This window comes from Phyllopteryx taeniolatus, chromosome 18 (genome assembly GCF_024500385.1).
Source record: "Phyllopteryx taeniolatus isolate TA_2022b chromosome 18, UOR_Ptae_1.2, whole genome shotgun sequence".
NCBI classification, from domain to species: domain Eukaryota; kingdom Metazoa; phylum Chordata; class Actinopteri; order Syngnathiformes; family Syngnathidae; genus Phyllopteryx; species Phyllopteryx taeniolatus.
The window spans coordinates 9997308-10018855 of record NC_084519.1 but is presented as its reverse complement, the minus strand read 5'-3'; the positions used below and the strand labels follow the sequence as shown (position 1 = coordinate 10018855).

The following is a 21548-nucleotide window of genomic DNA, read 5'->3' as shown; positions in this document are numbered from 1 at the left end:
TCAAATGTATTATTTCATTTCCATAGTGGGGTAGGCACTCCCAATTCAGGGAAGCATCCATACATTTTCTTTAGTGTGTGTTGGTCTATCTCAGATGACTTCAGGCGAGAGGGGTAGTACAGCCAATCTCAAACGACCATTCACACACACACATTCAGAAAATCGGCGGTTATGTGAGAGTCAAGCCGGAGTACCTGGAAAAAAACCCATGCTGCCACAGGGAGAACATGCAACCACCACACACTATGAATCAGATATTAAGGTCCAACTAACAGTTTCAAGGAGTGATTGGCATTCTCCAATTTAAGTTATGTTTTCTTAAAAACACTCCACAAAAATACAGTTTGATTGTCTTTTACATGTATATTTCAATGACAAAACCCTGTTTACACAGATAGAACAAATGAAATTTGTGCACAAACGTATAACTTCGTATATGAGCATCAACACCGGGAAGTGAAAACTTAAGACTATGATACATAAATAATACCAATAATAAACGTTGCATTTATTTGGCCTGGGCTGATTCTTCCCACCAATGATTTAAATGAGGGTATCCCCACATTACGCCACTGGCCGCCTTTGGCAATACAGTATGACTTATTTTGCTTATATCATGGTCAACACACCTCTAATGTGACATATTTTAGACCATATTCAATGTTTCATGCTTTTGCTGTAATTTAGATGGGATGTTTTGAAGATATTTTTTTGTATTGTTTTTTGAAAAACGCAGGTTTGTGTACATTACACGTCAGTGTATTTCGATGACGCCCAGCTGTAATTGACACTGAACTTGCATCGGTAGCTAGCAATACATCATTAATATTTATCCACATGTGGAAGAGATCTGATCTGAAGATGTCCGGTTCCATGCGGTTCTTATTTATTTATTTTTCCTCTGTAGGCAGCCATGATTCATATCCAAATAGTGCCACTCAAAATGAATTGTCACTTGAGCCATGTAGTGTAAATCTAGCATTAGATATTTTTCCCCTCAAGAATCTTCTAAAAAGAAATTTTAACAAACTACAATACGCTAAGTGAAACAGGTCCAATATTCCTTAACAAGACAGGATCCTCAAATGCAAGATGTAGAAACAGTTCGTCAGTTTCAAAACAATGAAAATTGTAATTTAGCCTGTTGGATTGGAGCTTATACAACATAAGATAATCATTTTTACTTGTTTTGTTATAAGTTATAAGAGAGTGTCATTTGTTGTTGCTTTGTTGATGCTATGTTGATTCTTCGACTTAGAAGTAAATCCTTTTCCTCAATGTTGTCTGATCAAAGCACAGAATTTGATGTGCCGTGCAGTCGATAGCTTCTATTTGGTGTGAATACATGTAAAAGTCACTCTTTTGTAAGGGCTTTGAGTAACTCCTATCAGGTTACTCTGAAATGTACTGTTCTTTCACACTCACACACAAAACCACACAGGACACACACACAATGGATGTTCTGATCACTGCAATATGACACTGCTGCCCATATCACTCATTTGCAGTGAATTCAATTTAGACTTGTTGTATATTAGCCTACATATGGTGTTTATAACATTGAATGACCCCATCCATCCATCCATCCATCCATTTTCTGAGCCGCTTCTCCTCACTAGGGTCGCGGGCGTGCTGGAGCCTATCCCAGCTGTCAACGGGCAGGAGGCGGGGTACACCCTGAACTGGTTGCCAGCCAATTGCAGGGAACATACAAACAAACAACCATTCGCAATTTAGAGTTGGCAATTAACCTAGCATGCATGTTTTTTTGGGATGTGGGAGGAAACCGAGTGCCCAGAGAAAACCCACGCAGACACGGGGAGAACATGCAAACTTCACACAGGCGCGGCCGGGGATTGAACCCCGGTCCTCAGAACTGTGAGGCTGACGCTCTAACCAGTCATCCACCGTGCCGCCCATTGAATGACCATTCTCATTAATGTACTTTAGATCTTTAGGACGCTTACATTATGTTTTTGTTCAACTGGGCAGTTTGGATGTCTTAATTTTGCGCAATGATATGGAAAATGGATGGATGGATGGATGGATGGATACTTTAATAGGATTACGGAGATTTAAACTGGAACCTTCCAGTCTAGAGAGAGACATCTATCTCAGCCAAGAAAGCCCCTCCAACACCAATGTCCCTTTGAGAAATTATTATAGTCTTAAGTGCAAGAGTTTATGTACTATAGACATGCCAATAATGGGGAACAGGCTTCTCCCTATTTTCTTCAGAGAGATATAGTCATTTTTTTCCATATGTAAATACAAGTGTGCTTAAATAACAGTCTAGTGTAAATGTGTCAGTTTCAATCATTAATCTTTTTTTATATTGTCAGGTTTTCCAGGTAGCCTACGTGATCATTAAGGCTGCCAACTCGCCTCGTCCGGGTAAGCGTTCCACCACATCATTACTATTCAAACAGCCTCACACTTTCACATTTCCACATTGCTTTGATTCTGACATGCAACCTGGACAACATAAAGTACACGAGAAGGTACAGTATATTAGCACAATAAAACATTTCAGGAAAAATTCCATAATCCAATCCAACAGGGGTCTTTTTTTCAATTGATTAAATTAAATTATCCATAACATGTAACTGAGAGCGGCACAGTGAGCGACTGGTTAGCACGTCCGCCTCACAGTTCTGAGGACCGGGGTTCAAATCCCGGCCTCACGTGTCTAGAGCTTGCATGTTCTCCCCGTGCCTGCGTGGGTTTTCTCCCACATCCCAAAAACATGCATTGTAGGTTGATTGAAGACTCTAAATTGCCCATAGGTGTGAATGTGAGTGTGAATGGTTGTTTGTTCATATGTGCCCTGCGATTGGCTGGCGGCCAGTTCAGGGTGTACCCCGCCTCTCGCCCGAAGATAGCTGGGATAGGCTCCAGCACCCCCGCGGCGACCCTAGTGAGGATAAGCGGTACAGAAAATGGATGGATGGATGCAATTGAGATCAAACTAAAATCGATTAAAGCGACAATATGTAGACGTGTAGTATGACCTTGGATAATCTACTTTGTTGGTCTATACTATTGGTGGACATGTTGTGTTAGCACTAGCATTAATGCTAATGTTATTCTCAAGAGTTGTGTTTGTACAAGCTTTGCTGATAACTGCAATAATCAGACATTGGTTATTTCAACACTTGCTGTTATACCACAGATGAGTTAGGATTCACCATATACCTTCCTTAGCTTGGGAATACAATAAAATATCATAGAACCTGGTAACAGGGTGTAGGTCATACTTATGTCAGTTTATGGTGTATTTCCACCCCAAACATGCATTTATGAATGCGCTCATTTCACTTAAATATTTCTCTCTGCAGGTAACTGGATCTTGGAGCGTTCAATAGATGGTGTGACCTTTGAACCGTGGCAGTTCTTCGCCCTCACAGAGACGGAGTGCCTGACAAGGTTCAACATGAATCCAAGGACAGGACCGCCATCGTATACTAGAGATGATGAAGTTATCTGCACAGCTTTCTATTCCAAGATTCACCCTTTGGAAAATGGAGAGGTAATGTCTGTTGTTTATGTTACAGTTTGATAGACAGATACCATGATGAGTTATATTATTCTACTGATTATACACCAAACATGGTGGTACAGTACCAAAAGGGTGGCACAAGTCAAGTTTATTTGAACAATTGCAGATAATTGCCTCTTTTCAATTATATTCAGCTACAACAGATATAGAATAAGAACATTTTATTGTTATATCAGCCAAATGCCAAGAAGAAAAAAAAAATCCTTTGTCTACTATGGCCTTGTTTACTCAGAGATCCTGCAAAATACTGTCGAAGCATCTGACCCATAACAGAAATCCAGTAATCAGTCAAATGTGGCTTTCAAACAAAACCCGGCAAAGGTGGGGTATTGCCGCAGCTCTGAGTGCTTTTATACAGAGACGCAGCATCCTGCAAGCAGATAATTAGATAAGGATGGAAGGATATATCTTCTGGTGTGATATAAAAAGACAATTACCGGTACAAGTTGGACAGTCAGTTAGAAAAGGGCTACTGTGTCGCATTCATATCATGCCCCACTAAACTGTTGAAGAACACACTCACACGCACACAGACATGCACACACGCACACACGAATTAAGTTATTCAAAGAACAACTTAATTTTTCCATTTTGAACTCACCAAATGGAATTGTGTGGAACCGGTTGTTATAAAAATGCTAAGCCGGAGAGTATCTGACACAACTGCCTGCACATCTGATCCTGACAGGTCAAGGTTTGCTTTTTCAAAACGTACTGTTGCGAGCTGAATTGAACTGTATCTCTTGGTGTAAACATTGCTTAACACAATATTATTACTGACAGATCATTTTTCTGGTAAAACACTGTGTCCATTGCTGTCAGTATATGTTTTAGATTAACTTTTTCTTGCCCTCACAGCTTCTATGAACCGAAAGACCAGACAGGTGATTTTTTTTTTTAAATCAATATTTTCTTATCGTGTACTGCAAGTTATTACAGTGTGCACACAAGATTATGGTGCACAACATGTCAGTGAGTTTTCTCCGGGCACTCCGGTTTCCTCCCACATCCCCAAAACCATGCGTGGTAGGTTGATTGAAGACTCTAAATTGCCTGTAGGTGTGAATGTGAGTGCGAATGGTTGTTTGTTCATATGTGCCCTGCGATTGGCTGGCGGCCAGTTCAGGCCCGCGACCCTTGTGAGGATAAGCGGTACAGAAAATGGAAAATGTGAGTGAAGTTTTGCCATGCAAGACAACTCAAGAAGCTTACTCAAAGGTTTGTGGAGGTAAATGGGCATCGGACCATATTAGTGCGAGACACCCAATCTACAGCCTCAAAACATCATTCATTAACCCTACCCATTAAGACAATTATTGTTCTGTTTTGTGTAACTATATTACCTGCATTATTGATCCATAGTTTTATGTTTGTGCTAAAGATTAGCTTCTCGCTTTTAAGCATCAATACTCACAAATATATTATGTTTATTGAATGAAGTAATTGTTGTGCTGTCTTTGTTTTTCTGACCAGGGTGGACAGAAGGCATTAAAAACATTTAAAAAAACGAATGTTTTTGATGTGATAATTAAAACTGTCATTATTTCAGTCAGTCAAATTTTAATGCACGAGTAAAATAATTATGACGATAGTGGTTGCTTGATTATTAGTGTTAGCTACAATTATGTGTGTGCATGTGTGTGGGTGTCTGCGTGTGTATGTGCATTCAAAAGTGAAATAGCGTTCTTAACTGACATTAATGAACGGAATGCTTTAGGATACAGACACACACATCTACATTTCCTACACAGGCTTCTAATTGTAGTTGCCTGTCTGGATATGTGTGCACATTTCCCTAGGGTGTGAGTGTTTGTGTGTTTTTCTAGTGTGTTTGTCCTCTATATGTGTGTGTGTGTGTCCTGTGGGAGAGCACTGGAGGGTATGTGAGCGAGAAGATGTCAAGAGCTGCAAGTAACGGAGGAGTCTGAATGTGCCGTGTGTGCATGCGCGCTTGTGTTTGACAGCTCCCTAGCCGTCTGATCACAGTGCAACTATAATGAGTCAGAGGCTATGTGTCTCACACACAAACACACGCAAATACACTTAAATACACACACACCCACACACCCACACACACACACACACCACACATGTACGCGCACACACGCACAGTGTCACTCATAACACGTTCACACCTACACAGCCATCTCCTTCGTTACTTCCAAGTGTGCAGCTTGCACCCATCAAGTATTCCCCCCCTTGCCACACACACACTCTTGGCACAATTGACAACTTTTTGGCAGATGCCAAATGTTGCTTTTGGCCACATTAGTGAGACAGGCTGACAGAAGTTCTCCTCTCTCTTACTGTGCGGCTGCTTGTTGACATTGCTCTTACTGGACAGCAAATAATTCTCATTCTATGCTGTACATATAGAATTATGTAAACCGTGGTAGCGCATAAAAACTGTCCTTAAGTTTACAGTTCTACTCACACAACTTTATCTTAAAGTGTGACCATAATCTGTTCTATTTCCAAATAAAAACAAAAACTCCTATTGACATCAAATATATTTTGAATGCTATGCATGTTGCCGGTTCTTCCCATGCTTGCTTGGGGTTTTTTGCTGGTACTCTGGCCTCCTTCCACATTCCTCAAAACATGCATTTTAGGTTCTTTAAAGACTCTAAATTGTCCTTAGGTGTAAATGGTTGTCTATATGTACCCTGTGATTGGCTGGCGACCAGTCCAGTGTGTACCCCGTCACTTGCCCAAAGTCAGCTGAGATAGAAAATTGATAGATGGATAATTTGTTGCCATAAAATCTTTAACTACTGACAATGTTTTAATTGTTGCCATACAAGTCTTATCAGAAGTAAACAAATCTAATGTTAATCTGTTAAAAACAATAACACCGACAGCTAGTGAAGCTAATGCCGGCTAATATCTTCACTCAGTGCATCTGACAAATGGGACATAAATACACAGCACCAGTCACAGAATATCCCAATCAAAGTCATTTGTACACATAAAGATTCAAGTCAAACTAATGCTAAATCAGGAACCGGAAACCTACAAGAATATACATAACAGTGCTAATAATAATAACAGCGCTGAACATCGCTTAACAGCGCTAACACTTCTGCTCAGTCATCTACATGGCTCCAGGCGATCATCTCAAATTTTCATGGCACTGAAACATTCAGAGACACTTGGCAAGTCTGCTTACTTCACAGTAACTTCTAGTGGATATTCTTCTCCTCTTACCACTCCCTTACTACCTTCAGTGACGCAAACAGCCACAAAAATGCTGAAGAAGAAAGCATTCTCAGGGCATTGCGTCAATCGCAACAGGACTGTTCTGCCGTCCAGTTGCAATTGATTCAAGTGCCCTGAGAATGAAATGACTTGGATGGATGAGAATATTCCCAGGAAAGAAGAAAGCAAAACACCCTAATCCTTTCAATGCTTACTCGTGAGATTTGATGAGGTCTTTCAAGATACATTTGGTGGTATTGTGTAACGTTGTAGATGACAGTGAAATTCAAACTTATTCAACCATATGGACTTTTTGAGTGTTACCAGGGTATTTCGCTTTTATCATTCAGTTATTACGATTAAAGTTGAGTGGAAACTTTTTCAATGTGACTTTAATGCTTGTTTGGAGATTTCCCATACTATAGTAACCACTGCATATGCTAGCTATATCTTTACAGTGTGCTCTTGTCAGAAAAGGGAACGTTTCAGTGTGTACCTTTCTTTGTGACAGGTTGAAGCTTCTGTAGACTGCACCAACCCACCACGATCACCAATAACACCTTTTCTTACCACAACACACTATAATCACATGGCTCTCTCTGCATATGTCTTGAACTTAATTAAATGAATTCAATCAATCCCACCCACAGGTCACTTACAGTACATCTAAAAAAAATATTTAATGAGGTACCAAACCAGAGAACCAAAAAAAACCATTTTTTTATAAAGATAATTTTGCTTTTGATTGATGCTATCCGAGGGGTGTTCATTTAACATTTCATTAAAGTTTTTATTGTGGTTGTAGTTGTGTATAACTGGACTGCATCGTGCTGAGAGTGTTTCCTAATACCAGCCAACTGACAAAAATTACAAGATTGTAGGGGGGATTTAAAGTTGAGTACAGTAGATGTGTGTGTGATTTCTGGCGACTGTCCTTTTCCCTCTGTTACCCAAGAAGCCTTTCACCTCTGTCACTGTAACAGACTTTATCCACCTTTAATGTTTGCCTTGTTTCATTCATTTGTTCCACGTCACTATTTATCCATCTTTCCCTCGTATAGATCCACACTTCTTTAATCAATGGTCGTCCCAGTGCGGATGACCCTTCCCCGACCCTGCTGAACTTCACCTCAGCACGCTACATCAGACTGGTCTTTCAGAGGATCAGAACGCTCAATGCAGACCTCATGACGCTGACACTGCATGACCCCAAAGATATCGATCCCATTGTGACAAGACGGGTAAGGCTGACGATACATCTTGTTTCATCCCTCTCATGTGGGCACATATATCTGTCAATCTGGAAAGGGATTTTAAGTTGTAACGACGGTTCTAATGAAACTTTATGATAGTATATTTCAATACATCTTACCAGCAATTTTTATTTTTCATTGTAGGGAAATATAAAGCCATTCAAGAAATTTGATTTTCTGTCCATTAAGTCAGAAGTCCGTTGGTTCCGGGTCCATTCAATCGAGGTTCCACTGTATTGGTTAGTGTATTGTTTTAATCGTGCTAAATACAAATTTGCTGTGGTAACAAGCTCATGAGCTCAAGAGATTGACTGTTTGTATAAGACTTGCACTTCTGTTCTATATATTGGTTGAAACATATAATGTTTATTCTGTATTTGTGTTTTATTTATTGATAATTCACTCAGGAGCGAAGAGCTGTTGAATACAGCCCCCACCCCCGCTATTTATGGGGGAAAGGGACCGGGCCGGACCGCAAATAGTGAAAATCCAAATTGCATTGCACATTTTTTGTTTTGTTTTTGTTTACCCCAAAAATTATTGAATAAGTGGGGATAAACCTCCAATAAGCGCTTTTGGGGTTGGTTCCCCCCAAAACAAAGAGAATAAAGAAAAGAAAAAATCCCAGAACCGCAGGTATTCGGGGGTTCCACTGTGCACCAACATGTACGTAACTTTCTGCATGCAAAATCAAATTGTAATACTCTCCTCCAGAATTATTCGAACCGTGAGGCCAATTCCTTTATATTTCACCATTGACTGATCACATTTGAATTTGACTTCTAAAGACACATCAACAGTTCAGCTTTTATTTCCAGGTATTGATCTTCGAGCACCTTTTGTCCAAATCCACCCATTTTTCATGTGAACAAAAATCTTCGAACATGTGATAGTCAGATGTGTTTTGTTGCCTGATGTGCCTTCTTACATGAATTTGTTTCAAACAATAAATAGCGCTTAATGTCTATGTATATACATTGCCGTGAAAAAGTATTGGCCCCCTTCTCAAATTGTTATGTTTTTGCATGATTTCCCCACTTTAATGTTTAAGATCATCAAACAAATGTAAATATCCGACAAATATAATATATTTGTATTTTGATGTCAAACACAAATGTTTTCAGTCTACAACAAAAAGTAAAGAAGTTGGCCTCCCTGATCCACTACTTTAGGAAGGGAGTGTAGGGTCATGTGATGTCAAGCCAATGAATCTCAATGCCAAACACAAGTTATAAGGTGGTCCTGATTGCTCCACAAATATTTTAAATGACTTACGTAAATGACTCACAAAGCAATGACGAGAGGCTATTGTTTTCATGAAAGGTGCTACTTCAAGGTCCATTTTTTTTACATAGTGTTACTTTAAAGGTAGGATGTCATCACATCAATTTGTCTGCAGACTCATGAATGTGCTCATGTTGTTCCTCCTCAGTACTACTACTCCATTAAGGATATTTCGGTCGGAGGGATGTGCATCTGTTATGGTCATGCAAAGGCCTGTCCACTCAACAGTGTTACCAAGGTAAAACCACTGAACTCCCTCATATGCATGTCAAGATAACATAGCTTCTTATAATAACATGTTTAAAAAAAAAAATCAAGTAGCCTCAAGCTTTGAGCTTGTTACGTGCCGCCATGATATCAAACCTTTTCCTACAGGGGACACAGGTGTTGTCTGGCTTGTCAGTTCAAACAGTCGAGTGTTTGATAGCAGACACCTGATCTTTCACGCTTTTTCTCACACATTCGTGGCCTCTTGTCCTGCACGTGTCCTCAGGCTGAAACAAGCCTTACCCCGATGCGACAATTGTGTTTCTCTCTTAAACTGATGATGTCATTGAATTAAGTGATGTCATTTGTGTATGGTGTGCCAGCTCTTTTGTAGCTTTTTTCAGATCTTTCCAGCACAATCTACATATATCCCCAAGTCAAAGGGGGGGGGGAAATATGCATATTTAAATATTATGCATTGGTCCATCATTAATTATGATTAATTTATACATACATTGGAATGGATTAATTTCCTTCACAGAATGCATAATTTATCTATCGCTACAGACATTACAGTTATTGGAGAATAATTCAATACTTTTAAAATTATTTATCATTATAGAGAGTGATGTGTTAATTTAATAGCCAGCTTTAGGTTTTATCATTCCATCATCTTTTAATTTCACATCCCGTTTTGAGTTGAGTTTGAGTTTGGTCCCACCTCTGCTGCTAAAGTCACAGCTATGGGAATCACTACGATACCAATGGTCCATATTTCATTATTTCTTTTCATATTCACTTTTATTTTGTTTTTTTGCTTACTGGCAAAGGAAACATATTATGTTTCACCTAGAATACAGTTAGTTACCAAGTTGGGTCCCCAGCCAAAATAAGCGCTTTACAAAACATGATCATGATAATGATGATGATCATCACCATCATCATACACAATGTCTAAGAGGCTTTCAGGTTTGGATGGATTTCCAAAATATTGTTTGTCTTGAATCAGATGGCAGCAATTTCTCCCAATATTCTTCCAAACAATATTTCGGTCAACATGGTTATCCCTCCATTTTTTGCAAAAAATAAAGACAAATAAATATAGTATTTTATTTTCTTTCCTAAAAAAATGAATGTGAACAGGAACATAACAACCTTGGACAAAACAGTATATATAATCTAAAATATGGCTTGTTTATTCGGTACAATATATTAGCTCTTCTACACGGTCACCCGTCCTTGTGGTTAAATCCTGGGCAGATGTTCAGAGGGCAGATACGATGGAGACCTGTGAGCTGATTTGTTACTGATTGTCCACTGAACATCTGTTAGGATGCGTACTCAGCACAAAAGCCGCATGGAGCCAAGAGCTGGAGCATTTTGTATCAGATAAAAGCCGGTGGGAAACTGACTCGTGCCAAAATAACCAAACTTGGCCCGTGATGCGCTATTGTACTCTGTTCAATCTGGCAGCCTCTCCTCATCAACCAATTTACAGAAAGTACTAAATTGAATTACTAAAGCTCTAAATTGGCAGATGTCTTCTATTGGAGTATTGTGCTCCAACTGTGTTATGATTTCTTTTCTCTCAGGAAGGTGGTAGTGAACCCATTTGTTACCAGCTGATAATGTGGGAAGGGAAACAAGATCCTTTTATTGCACTCCCTTGTGAATACATTGTTTGATAGGCCACTTACAAATTCTGGTAATTACCTTTTGCAGCCATCTATTTGAACATTGAATTGATTGTTGTTCAGCCACATGAAGCCACATTTCCTTCACTGTTTTCTTAACAACTGAATAACACATATATGATTATGGAGAAACACAACCTCAAAGGTTAGACAAAAGGTCTTTACTGCATGTTTGAGTTATTTGATGCTGGATGTTATACTGTATTTATGTACTTTGACTTTAAGTATACAGAAGACAACATATTCTGACATCCTTAGGCATTTGATAGATTCAGGTAGCTACTCTGAAATGTAAAGATATTTCATTTAACTTTGGAACAACCATGTCGCAGGCAGAAATTCTTGCAATTAACCCATGTTTGGTTCTGTCTGATTAACATTCTTTAATATCTGTGTGTCCTTGCAGAAGTTTAGCTGTGAATGTGAACACAACACATGCGGAGAGAGTTGCGATCGTTGTTGCCCTGGTTACCACCAACAAGCATGGATGGCTGGAACTTTCGTCACGCGACACGTTTGTGAGCGTAAGTTGGTGCACCACATGAAAAAGCAAGCAAACAAACAAACAAACAAACAAGTAAAGAAAGTTAAAGTCTGGAGAATTGTGCCTTTAGTATAATTCTGAAATGGACATTATTTTTCAGTTTCAGTTTTCAAGCTATTCATTCGTGTGAACTATAAAAACAAGTTAATGCCTCAAGTGTGTTTAGCTGTTATATCTGCCCAAAGCGGCTACTTTAATGAGTCAAAGGTTTAGAATACATTTTTGTTTGTAGATTGATTCCATGATATCTTTTGTAACTTGAATAGTCTATTTGGTCTGTGCTTTCATTTCAGGGTAAAATGAGAAATTTCAATTTAAAAAAAGGTGGAAAAATTGGGGTGTTCTAAAACCTTTGACCGGTAGTGTACATACTTTTTTTTTTTTTTAATGATATGACAAAAAAATATACCGCACCCCCAAGTTACAGCTTGCAGATCCCTGGGAATCCAGGGAACACAGTTTGAAAGCCACTGATGTGTAACAAAAAGGTATTACAACTAAACAATCACATTCCAATGGTAAGGGCAGCACACATTAATCTGTTAACTGTATTTTAATGACATTGACTCTGTAGTTAAAATGTGACGGCAACGTCTTCTCACACCGGTAGCAGTGCCAACCGCGAGATCAAACCCAGAGCGTGGCCCTTTATCGATCTTAAGATCAAACCAGCCGTTGTCTTCCTCCCTGCTATTATTCCATCAGGCTGATATGTGACACTGATGAGTGCTGTAGGTCTCATTGATTATGCATAAACAGTGGGAGGAGGCTGCGAGCCAGCTAATCATAGGACTGTGATATTTGCATTAATGTATAAGCCAACCACACATGGATGTGCATGGGTGAAGAGAGTGTGGGATTCGAGGGCCAAATCCTTGGGCAATAAATTGCTTTTCTAATGTAGATGATTAGATGCTGCACATTTGCATTCTTTTCAAGACATTTGACACGCTTAGCAGTTGTTTTGTATGCATCCATTTTTTTGCTTGCTTTGCTTTTTTTCTCTTTCTACTTGTGGTTTTCCCCCATATTGCAGTTCCAGAGGGACTGCCAGTTGCTATACTAATATCAAGTACTTTAATGAAAGATACCTACATGTCAATCAACTGCATTCCTTACATCCATCCACCTATTTTCTGTAGCGCTTGTCCTTATTGGGGTTGTGGCTGACCTGGAGCCTATCCCAATTAACATTAGGTACACCCTGGACTGGTCGCCAGCCAATTGCAATGCGTGAAACAGGTCAAACAGCACCCTCAAGATTACACAGTGATAAAATTTGTTATCTTAAAAAGTATCACATTTACATTTCATTCCACATACTTGGCGAAGACATACACAAACACAGAAGACAGTCACTAAATATGTGACTGAATTAAGGACGTCACAAGGAGAACATGAGGTGCTAAATGCGACCTAGTTAGCAGGCTATAAAACAAAACAATTTTCTTATTTACATGAAAAATAACTGTGAGCACATTAACAGACAGAAGATTGTAGATTGGCAGAAACCGATATCTCCAAAAGTGAGTGTCATTAAATAGCAAAAGACTATGATCATTTGCAGCAAGCATCCTTTTTACACAACTTACCCTCAGTGACATAGTTTGTGGAGAACCACTATATGGAATTCAGCTTCCACTACAAAAAACAAGACACAATTAAAAAATCAACCTCACATGCTGTATGTAATGCCGAAAGCAAAAAAAACAAACAAACAAAAAAACACATGCAACCCAGAGAAATGAAACAGGGGTTGATGACTCTGAAACAAATGAATCGTGTTAATAGGCTGATGTATGATGGGGAGTTCAGCAGTGTGCAACCAATTGCTGTATGACCAAACCCCCCTCTGTCCTTGCTTTTAGAGTGTAACTGCCATGGGAAGGCTGAGGAATGCTACTTTAATCAGACTGTAGCAGACCTATCGCTCAGCCTGGACGTCCACGGCCAATACCGAGGGGGTGGAGTGTGTATTTCATGCCGTGACAACACAGATGGTATCAACTGTCAGAGCTGTGTTCCCGGCTACTACAGACCTACTGGAGTAGGTTGCTTCTAGTGGAATTCACTATTCGAGTCAATGAGTAAATGTTAAATATTGGTCTTTGTGTCCTGTCAAGGTGAACGCTGAGGAGGAAAACCCCTGCATCCCTTGCTCATGTGACTCACATGGTTCTCATGGCCAGTCTTGTGTTGAGGACTCAAGCCGGGCGACACCTTGTATGCAATAATACTTACTCTCTCTCGTCTGTCTTTAGATATTGTTAGTTTCCAATGAAAACCATGTATGTGTACATTGCAATTGTATTCAACACAATCCATTCCGGGGTAGTGGTTAACCTCTGATACAGTTGGATTTTCAAACGGTTGTAGGAAATAATTTCCTCAAATAGAGGCTGTCCTAATAAAAGCTAAGCCCTAATCAGACACCGGGGGCATTATTCACATAATACAAATGGACACCTTCTTTTTTCCATTAGGAAACAAAAACAAGTAGTAATTATCTCAGTTCATAGGCACATACTGTTTTATATATTTTAAAAAATGCCCATAGACTAAAGCTGTTCCATGCCAGATATCACAAAACCTTTATTAATTGTACAGATGGTGATGAATACATCCATCCATCCATTGATTTTCTGAGCCGCTTCTCCTCACTAGGGTCGCGGGCGTGCTGGAGCCTATCCCAGCTGTCATCGGGCAGGAGGCGGGGTACACCCTGAACTGGTTGCCAGCCAATCACAGGGCACATAGAAACAAACAACCATTTGCACTCACAGTCATGCCTACGGGCAATTTAGAGTCTCCAATTCATGCATGTTTTTGGCACGTGGGAGGAAACCGGAGTACCCGGAGAAAACCCACGCAGGCACGGGAAGAACATGCTAACTCCACACAGGCGGGGCCGGGGATTGAACCCGGGTCCTCAGAACTGTGAGGCTGACGCTCTAACCAGTCGGGCACCGTGCCGCCGGTGATGAATACATCATTTCATATTCTTAATGGCCATACCAGAGTACACATTGGTTAAATAAGACATACCGGTACCTCAAATATAGGTGTAGGGTCCACTGTATGTCTGTCTACCACATTTTATTCCTATTTTTTAAAATTATTTATTTATATTCTTTTATTCTTGTCCATGTTGTGGATGTGCAGTACTTGTTGAAAATATGTCAAGTGAAATAAGTGAACATGTTTCTATTGGATGTTAACATACAGTCTTCCAGAAAATAGAAAATATGAACATTCATTACATGATAACTCCAAATTATCACAAACTGGAGTTGCATGAGTTTCATTGTACATCGACAGTATCAATCATTTTCCATTTATGCTCTTTAAATACTTTTTCCATACTTTTTCTAATTCCAAATTATGATATGACTTGGGCGGCACGGTGGCCGACTGGTTAGAGCGTCAGCCTCACAGTTCTGAGGAGTGGGGCTCAATCCCCGGCCCCGCCTGTGTGGAGTTTGCATGTTCCCCCCGTGCCTGCGTGGGTTTTCTCCGGGCACTCCGGTTTCCTCCCACATCCCAAAAAACATGCATTAATTGGGGACTCTAAATTGCCCGTAGGTGTGGATGTGAGTGCGAGTGGTTGTTTGTTTGCATGTGCCTTGCGACTGGCTGGCAACCAGTTCAGGGTGTACCCCGCCTCCTGTCCGATGATAGCTGGGATAGGCTCCAGCACGACCGCGACCCTAGTGAGGAGAAGCGGCTCAGAAAATGGATGGATGGATATGACTTGCATTCTTTTCCTTCATGGGATTTCTTGAACTATTTATACTTATTACGTTATTTGCGCTATTAACTTCACCAACAAAGTTATGTTTATATCTCTGTTTGTTACAGTAGTTTTAAGGGATTACTCAAAAATGACTTAACAGATTGCTAATAGTGCAAATTCAATCATTGTTGGTTGAACTCATCAAAAAAATGACATTTTAGGACTTAAAAAAAAAAATCAAAAATGCTGTACAATTTGGCTGAATTGGGCTGAATTAGTATTTTTTTTGGCTTTAGCAGATTTTTTTTTAACATGACTAATATACCCTAATACCTTTTTTAAGTATTAGTATTTTAAGCAGACACTTCAAACAGAGAACCCTTTACCCTTACACACTTCTGTGTTTGTGCGTGTGCGTGCGTGCATGCGTGTGTTTGACTGACAGCCCAGCCACCAGGGTCATGCCGTTGTAAGGAAGGTTTTGGCGGTCTGCGATGTGACAGGTAACACACACATATATACACACACAGAGACAGTCACATTTTGTGACAGGTGAGCTGAACCTTTCAGCTGTTGTCTGTTCCAATTAGTGTTTGAAAATTGCCTTAAAAGTTTTCATTAAAACTAATTATTAATTATTTGTTATTTACCAATATGCTGTAGTTGAGATGACCTTTTAAGCCCACTAAATAGATGCTGCATTTGATTTTAATTTTGTTCACTTATATCGTCTTTTCATTGGCTTGTTTCCGTCACTGCATGTTGTAGCATTATTTCGCTCATGCGGTGACTTCCCAGGCGTAATTATTCAAATTTATTCTGTCGCCTTAAATCAGATCATCTTTTTTCCTATAAACCATTCAGCCCACAATTAAGGCGAGTAAAAAAGGCAGCATAGTTAACTCAATTTTAATGGGCAAGTCTCTGTTGCCAGTTAATTATGTGTAATGTTTCCTCTGAGATGCATGTTACACATGCATGCATGCTTACCTGCTTTGCAAAGTCAGCTGTTTGTTCTACACCAGAAGTCCTGTAACAGCTCTACTTTTGAGTGGGGGCCACTATCAGGAGGATTGACCCTGTGATCTACCGGTTATTAAATCCATTTGTCTTTAGGTGTGCAATTGGTTATATGGGCTACCCAGACTGTCAGCCATGTAACTGCAGCATCGAGGGAAGCAGCAACAGTGACCCGTGTACTTCACCCTGCATGTGCAAGGTCAGCAAACACACACCCACACCCACAAATAATAACTATCAAGACCATTTATTGCAGTTATGTTATGTTATTTTTCTGTTGGACAATGTAGCACAATAAAAACATAAAGAAGTCATGGAAGGCAAGTAGGGTGTCATTTCTTTTCTGTTTATGTATTAAAAACTGAGGGATGATGTTTTTTTTATATACAGTAAATGGTTACATTTTTCATCTTTGATTCTATTAAGACCCATCTATCACTCAGCCTGAACATCCATATAGCAGACAATATGGTTAACCTATGATGAAACAATATTTCCAATAGGGTGACAAACATGAAAGCTTTTTTCTTTTTACTTGGGATGGGATTTTCACTAGTAGTGTAGTGGTATATGCTCCTTTCTGCATTTTGTATAGCAGGTGGGGGTTCCATGTGCCCCAATACCCAGGGGCTGTCACTCCCAAGCACAGATAAAAAAATAAATGAAGAAATAAAAATGTTAAAAATAAAAATGTGTGTGGTTTAAAAATTGCGTGGTAGGTTGATTGAAGACTCTAAATTGCCTGTAGGTGTGAATGTGAGTGCGAATGTTTTTTTTTTGTTTACATGTGCCCTGCGATTGGCTGGCGACCAGTTCAGGGATTACCCCGCCTTTCGCCTGAAAATAGCTGGGATAGGCTCCAGCACGCCCACGACCCTAGTGAGGAGAAGAAGTATAGAAAATGGATGGATGTATCTCTCAAAATGATTTTCTGATTTGAGCTTGTGATTTGTTATGCATACGTACAGTCAAAAGTTGATGCCTATCAATAGAATAGTGGGATGAGTCGCTTTAACCCCTACAGTAAATAGATGGATGGCTGGCAAAAGTTAGCTTCTTCCTCTTGTGGCTAAAACGAGGATTAAAACTAGATTTTGTCCTTGACTAAAACATCTTCCATCAAAACAGTAACATAAAGTATGGATGAATGGCCTAATAAATATCTTTCCCTGTGCTCACAGGGCACATTGTCTCATTGTCTTTCTTCTTTTTCCAACAGGAGAATGTGGAGGGAGAGAATTGTGGCCGCTGCAAACTCGGCTTCTACAATCTCCAGCGTGACAATCTGCGTGGCTGCGAGAAATGCTCTTGTATGGGCGTAGCGAGCCAGTGCTCTGCCTCCACGTGGGTTTATCAGAATGTAAGAAATGACACACAAACTATGATTAGGATTATCTGCCTTTCTGGCTTTCACAAGTAAACATTGTTCAATACTGAGGGGGAGGCGAAAGAATCCGCAGCGGGTGTTTAACTGCAGTTCAGTCTTTGTACAATCCAAGTGCAGACACAGACAGCTGCTAAATTAGATAAGTGAGGTTATTATTACAGTGGAAAGGCAGATTGGAACATAAAGGAAGAGAGAGGAACTGGAGACAGGGATGAACCCATTTTCACTCAAATCAGTTTAGTTTTGCTGGCTGTTTTCCCTGGAAACACTGCATGTTTTGGGCAATACATTTATCGCATACAGTATGAAAACCAAGGTGAATGCCAACAGTCCACCACTTAAAGGTTATACGACGGGCCCAGGAAAACACCTGATCAAAACTCATCCAGGTATTGGATGACAATGGCCTACATTTTGTTTTTAACTCCAAATATTGGAAAGTGTAAGTTGAGGGTGAGTGTGTAACTGAAGAGAGAAATGAGGAAAGTGGAGATAGGATAAAAGAAGATGAGAGAGGGGAAGAGAGGTGAAAAGAGGAAAACAGTTTTTGACTGACAGGCGGGGGATGGGACGAGGGGACGTTGACAGAATGACAGCTTTGATTTAGACACTGATAGGGTGTGCGTGTGTGCGTGCGTGTGTTCAAAAGGGTAAGCCAAGGTCAGGTTAATCGCATGACAGATGTGTGTCTGAGGTGTTCCTCACACACACACACACACATACACTGACAAGCTGACGTGTGACAGAATCTTAAAACATAATTTGAGTTCAATACAGCACTTGTAAGGGCCAAAAAGTCTTGCATAGGATATTATTGGATTTCCACTTACCGACACTTCATGTAACAAAGCATCATCGTTACCTACGCCAAGGAGTTTATGTTTTGATTGCCATTTTTTTTATTAGTTGTCATAGGCATTTAGGTATATGCAGCAAGTGGGCATCTATGAAGGTATGCAATTTAGTGTCGATCCAAGTGTCCTTCAACTTCAGAGGTCTGTGTTCTTCTGCCTTTTTTTTCTTTTTTTAAATAAATTAAAGCTGTGTTCCCAACCTTTATTGAGCCAAGGCACATATTTTACATTAGAATAATCCCACGACACACCACCTGACAAAATTCTTACGAAATAATCATGATTTTGCTTCAATTTACTCACAAATTTATTTACTCAGTGCAAAATCTGTGCCTGTTTTAGTTAAACACTAAGCTATTATTCTGTGTGGTATGAATGCCAACAGGTAATATTTGTATTTTACCTACTGCCATCTTGTGGAAAAGCATTTAATTGTTCTGCCTGTCACTATACATCGCTGGCATCAATATATTATTTGTAGTAAATAGATAATAATTTTGGACCAACTAATTGGACAATTTCCCACCGCACACTTGATGATCTCGCGCAACACATTGATTAACAACGTGACAAATGAGCGCCGTCTTTGTGAATTTTCTAAAAAACATGTCATGAGCACGTCAAACGCTTCTAAAATCCTCCAAAACAAAAAAATTCAGGAAAAAACAATAGATGACTAAAGTACATGACCTATTTTGCTGCCCAGACTGCCCTTTTCGCGCATAATGTTAAATTTGCGCTATTTAAGTCGAGCCTATCTGAAAGCATTGGTGGATATTTTTAACTGAAAATTGTCAGCCAATCGGGGTTCCCCGAGTAGATGCCGAAATGGAAGGGTTTAGGAGATATGTTGAGAAATAATGAATTCATACTTTTTTATTCCAATTTGAAGGCATTTTTTGATCAGATGTTGGGTTGATATCACACAAAAACAATCCCAAAGAGGGGAAAAACTGAATTTCTCTGGAATGCATCATCTTATTTTCAAAATTCTTGCTGTGTTGTACTCAGATTGAAGTGTTCATTCCAACCAGACTCAACATTTTGACAGAAAGTCATTTTTGGGTAATCTTGTCACATTGCTACATTGATGTGCCTCAGCACAGTGGTTGGGAATAACTGAATTAAAGAACTCAATAATGAACATTGTCCGTCTTTTTGAATGTCTGTTGCACAGGAGAGCACACTGGCTGGCTGGTACCTGAGTGGAGATTCAGGACGGACAGTGTGGCCTATTCACAGAGAGACACCTCAATATCTAAGTGTCCACCATGCAGATGTTGTGGACAACCTTGGCTCCGCTTACTACTGGAATGCACCTGAATCATACCTGGGAAACAAGGTGAGAGGAAGACATACTGCGTAGTTAAATCTATCATAATGCAAGTCCATATACAATGGGAGCGTTTAACATTAAGGCATTTTAACTGTGATGAACAGTAAGTGTGAAAAAAGTAGGTAACCACTTTTAACATTAGTCATCCGTTACTTTGAGTGAGCGATGCATTCACTCATAGTTCATTCTTCAGTGGATTGCATTCTACTCTTTGTCGATTTTACTAAGAAGCTGAGAACCTTTTTTGCCATCATTGGGAGCCTTCAGTGGTGGCATTTTGAAGAAATAAACAAAAAAGACCAAGAAAAAGCACAACACATTAGTGTAAACTTGAACTCCAACCCATAAAAGGGTGTCAAAGCTTATGAAAAAAATCAAGTCAAGTCAAAGTTATTTCTATAGCCATTAATCACAAAAGAGTCTCATAGGGCTTCACAGGCCCACAGTTGACAAAGATTGACAACAAGCTCTGATCTAAAGCCCCCCCAACCAGGGAAGGAAAAACTCAAAACCCCATTTGGGGAGAAAAGAAGAAAGCTTGAGAAGGGACCACAGATGGAAGGATCCCCCTTTCAGGCTGCAATGGATGTCACGTGGCCAACATTTATCACATAGTATAGTGCTGTACAATGTTAATTAAGATGGCATGACGGTCCATTTGAAGAGATGAAACGCCGTAGGTGGATGCGTTCAGGAAAGAGGTTCTGCCTCAGGACCTAGCCCAGTCGGTCAGAGCAGAATTTCAAAAATATAGGTGTGGCATGGAACCTTTAACATAACAATGAAATGCAGGGGCAGTTGCGCATAACAATGAAATGCAGGGGCAGTTGTGTATAGTACAAAAAAAGTATGAGGAGGTGATTATACATTCATATCACTGGCTGTAATCCTCGCATGTCTAAAATCGTCACTTTTGTTGAGCCATTATATAACACTGCATCTTTAAAGAGGAAGCCATTTTCAACACTTGAGATTGGTCAATAATTTGTAAAAGAAAATAAAAAATAAAAAAGTTGGTCAGGTCCCATGTGGGTCTGTGATGTAAATGTGTAATATCTGACCCAAGGCTGCATCATTAGGATTGACTTGCACAAACAAATGTGTGCGTGATCTAAGAATGAATGGTGTGAAGATACCACGCATTGTGAGAGAGCATATCCTGCTGGGATGCCTGCCTCCCCCCAGCGCTGCTTCTCTGGATCTGCTTCTGCTAATGTCGACTATTTGAGCGTGTGCCTCGTTTTCTTTTGTCACTGTAGCCATGATTAGACGTTAACACTTGAGCTGGCAAATAGCTGGAGTCCATGCTTGTGAAGTGAAGTTGTTGTTCTACAGCAGACTGCCTGTGAGGTTTGTCTGGGTGTCATGGCTTCGAGGAAGAGATTGCTGCTGCATTTCATTACTTCACCGCCCGCAGGCCCTGGCTTGTCATTTCATTTATTTGTCTGTACTTCTTCCCCTTCATCCCTCCAACCATCC

General features: G+C 39.9%; 1 protein-coding gene across 7 annotated transcripts in view; it reads left to right on the top strand.

Annotated features, from left to right (window-relative positions):
* lama2 (laminin, alpha 2) overlaps positions 1-21548 on the top strand; it is a 160762-nt gene that overhangs the window by 33914 nt on the left and 105300 nt on the right. For all 7 annotated transcript variants that reach the window (XM_061753381.1, XM_061753379.1, XM_061753378.1 and 4 more), the window contains exons 4-14: positions 2343-2394; positions 3339-3529; positions 7819-7998; positions 9443-9532; positions 11602-11719; positions 13608-13786; positions 13863-13962; positions 15918-15975; positions 16589-16691; positions 17712-17852; positions 19911-20075. In XM_061753381.1, coding sequence (XP_061609365.1) covers positions 2343-2394; positions 3339-3529; positions 7819-7998; positions 9443-9532; positions 11602-11719; positions 13608-13786; positions 13863-13962; positions 15918-15975; positions 16589-16691; positions 17712-17852; positions 19911-20075 — 1377 coding nt within the window. The remainder of the gene's footprint in view (positions 1-2342; positions 2395-3338; positions 3530-7818; positions 7999-9442; positions 9533-11601; positions 11720-13607; positions 13787-13862; positions 13963-15917; positions 15976-16588; positions 16692-17711; positions 17853-19910; positions 20076-21548) is intronic.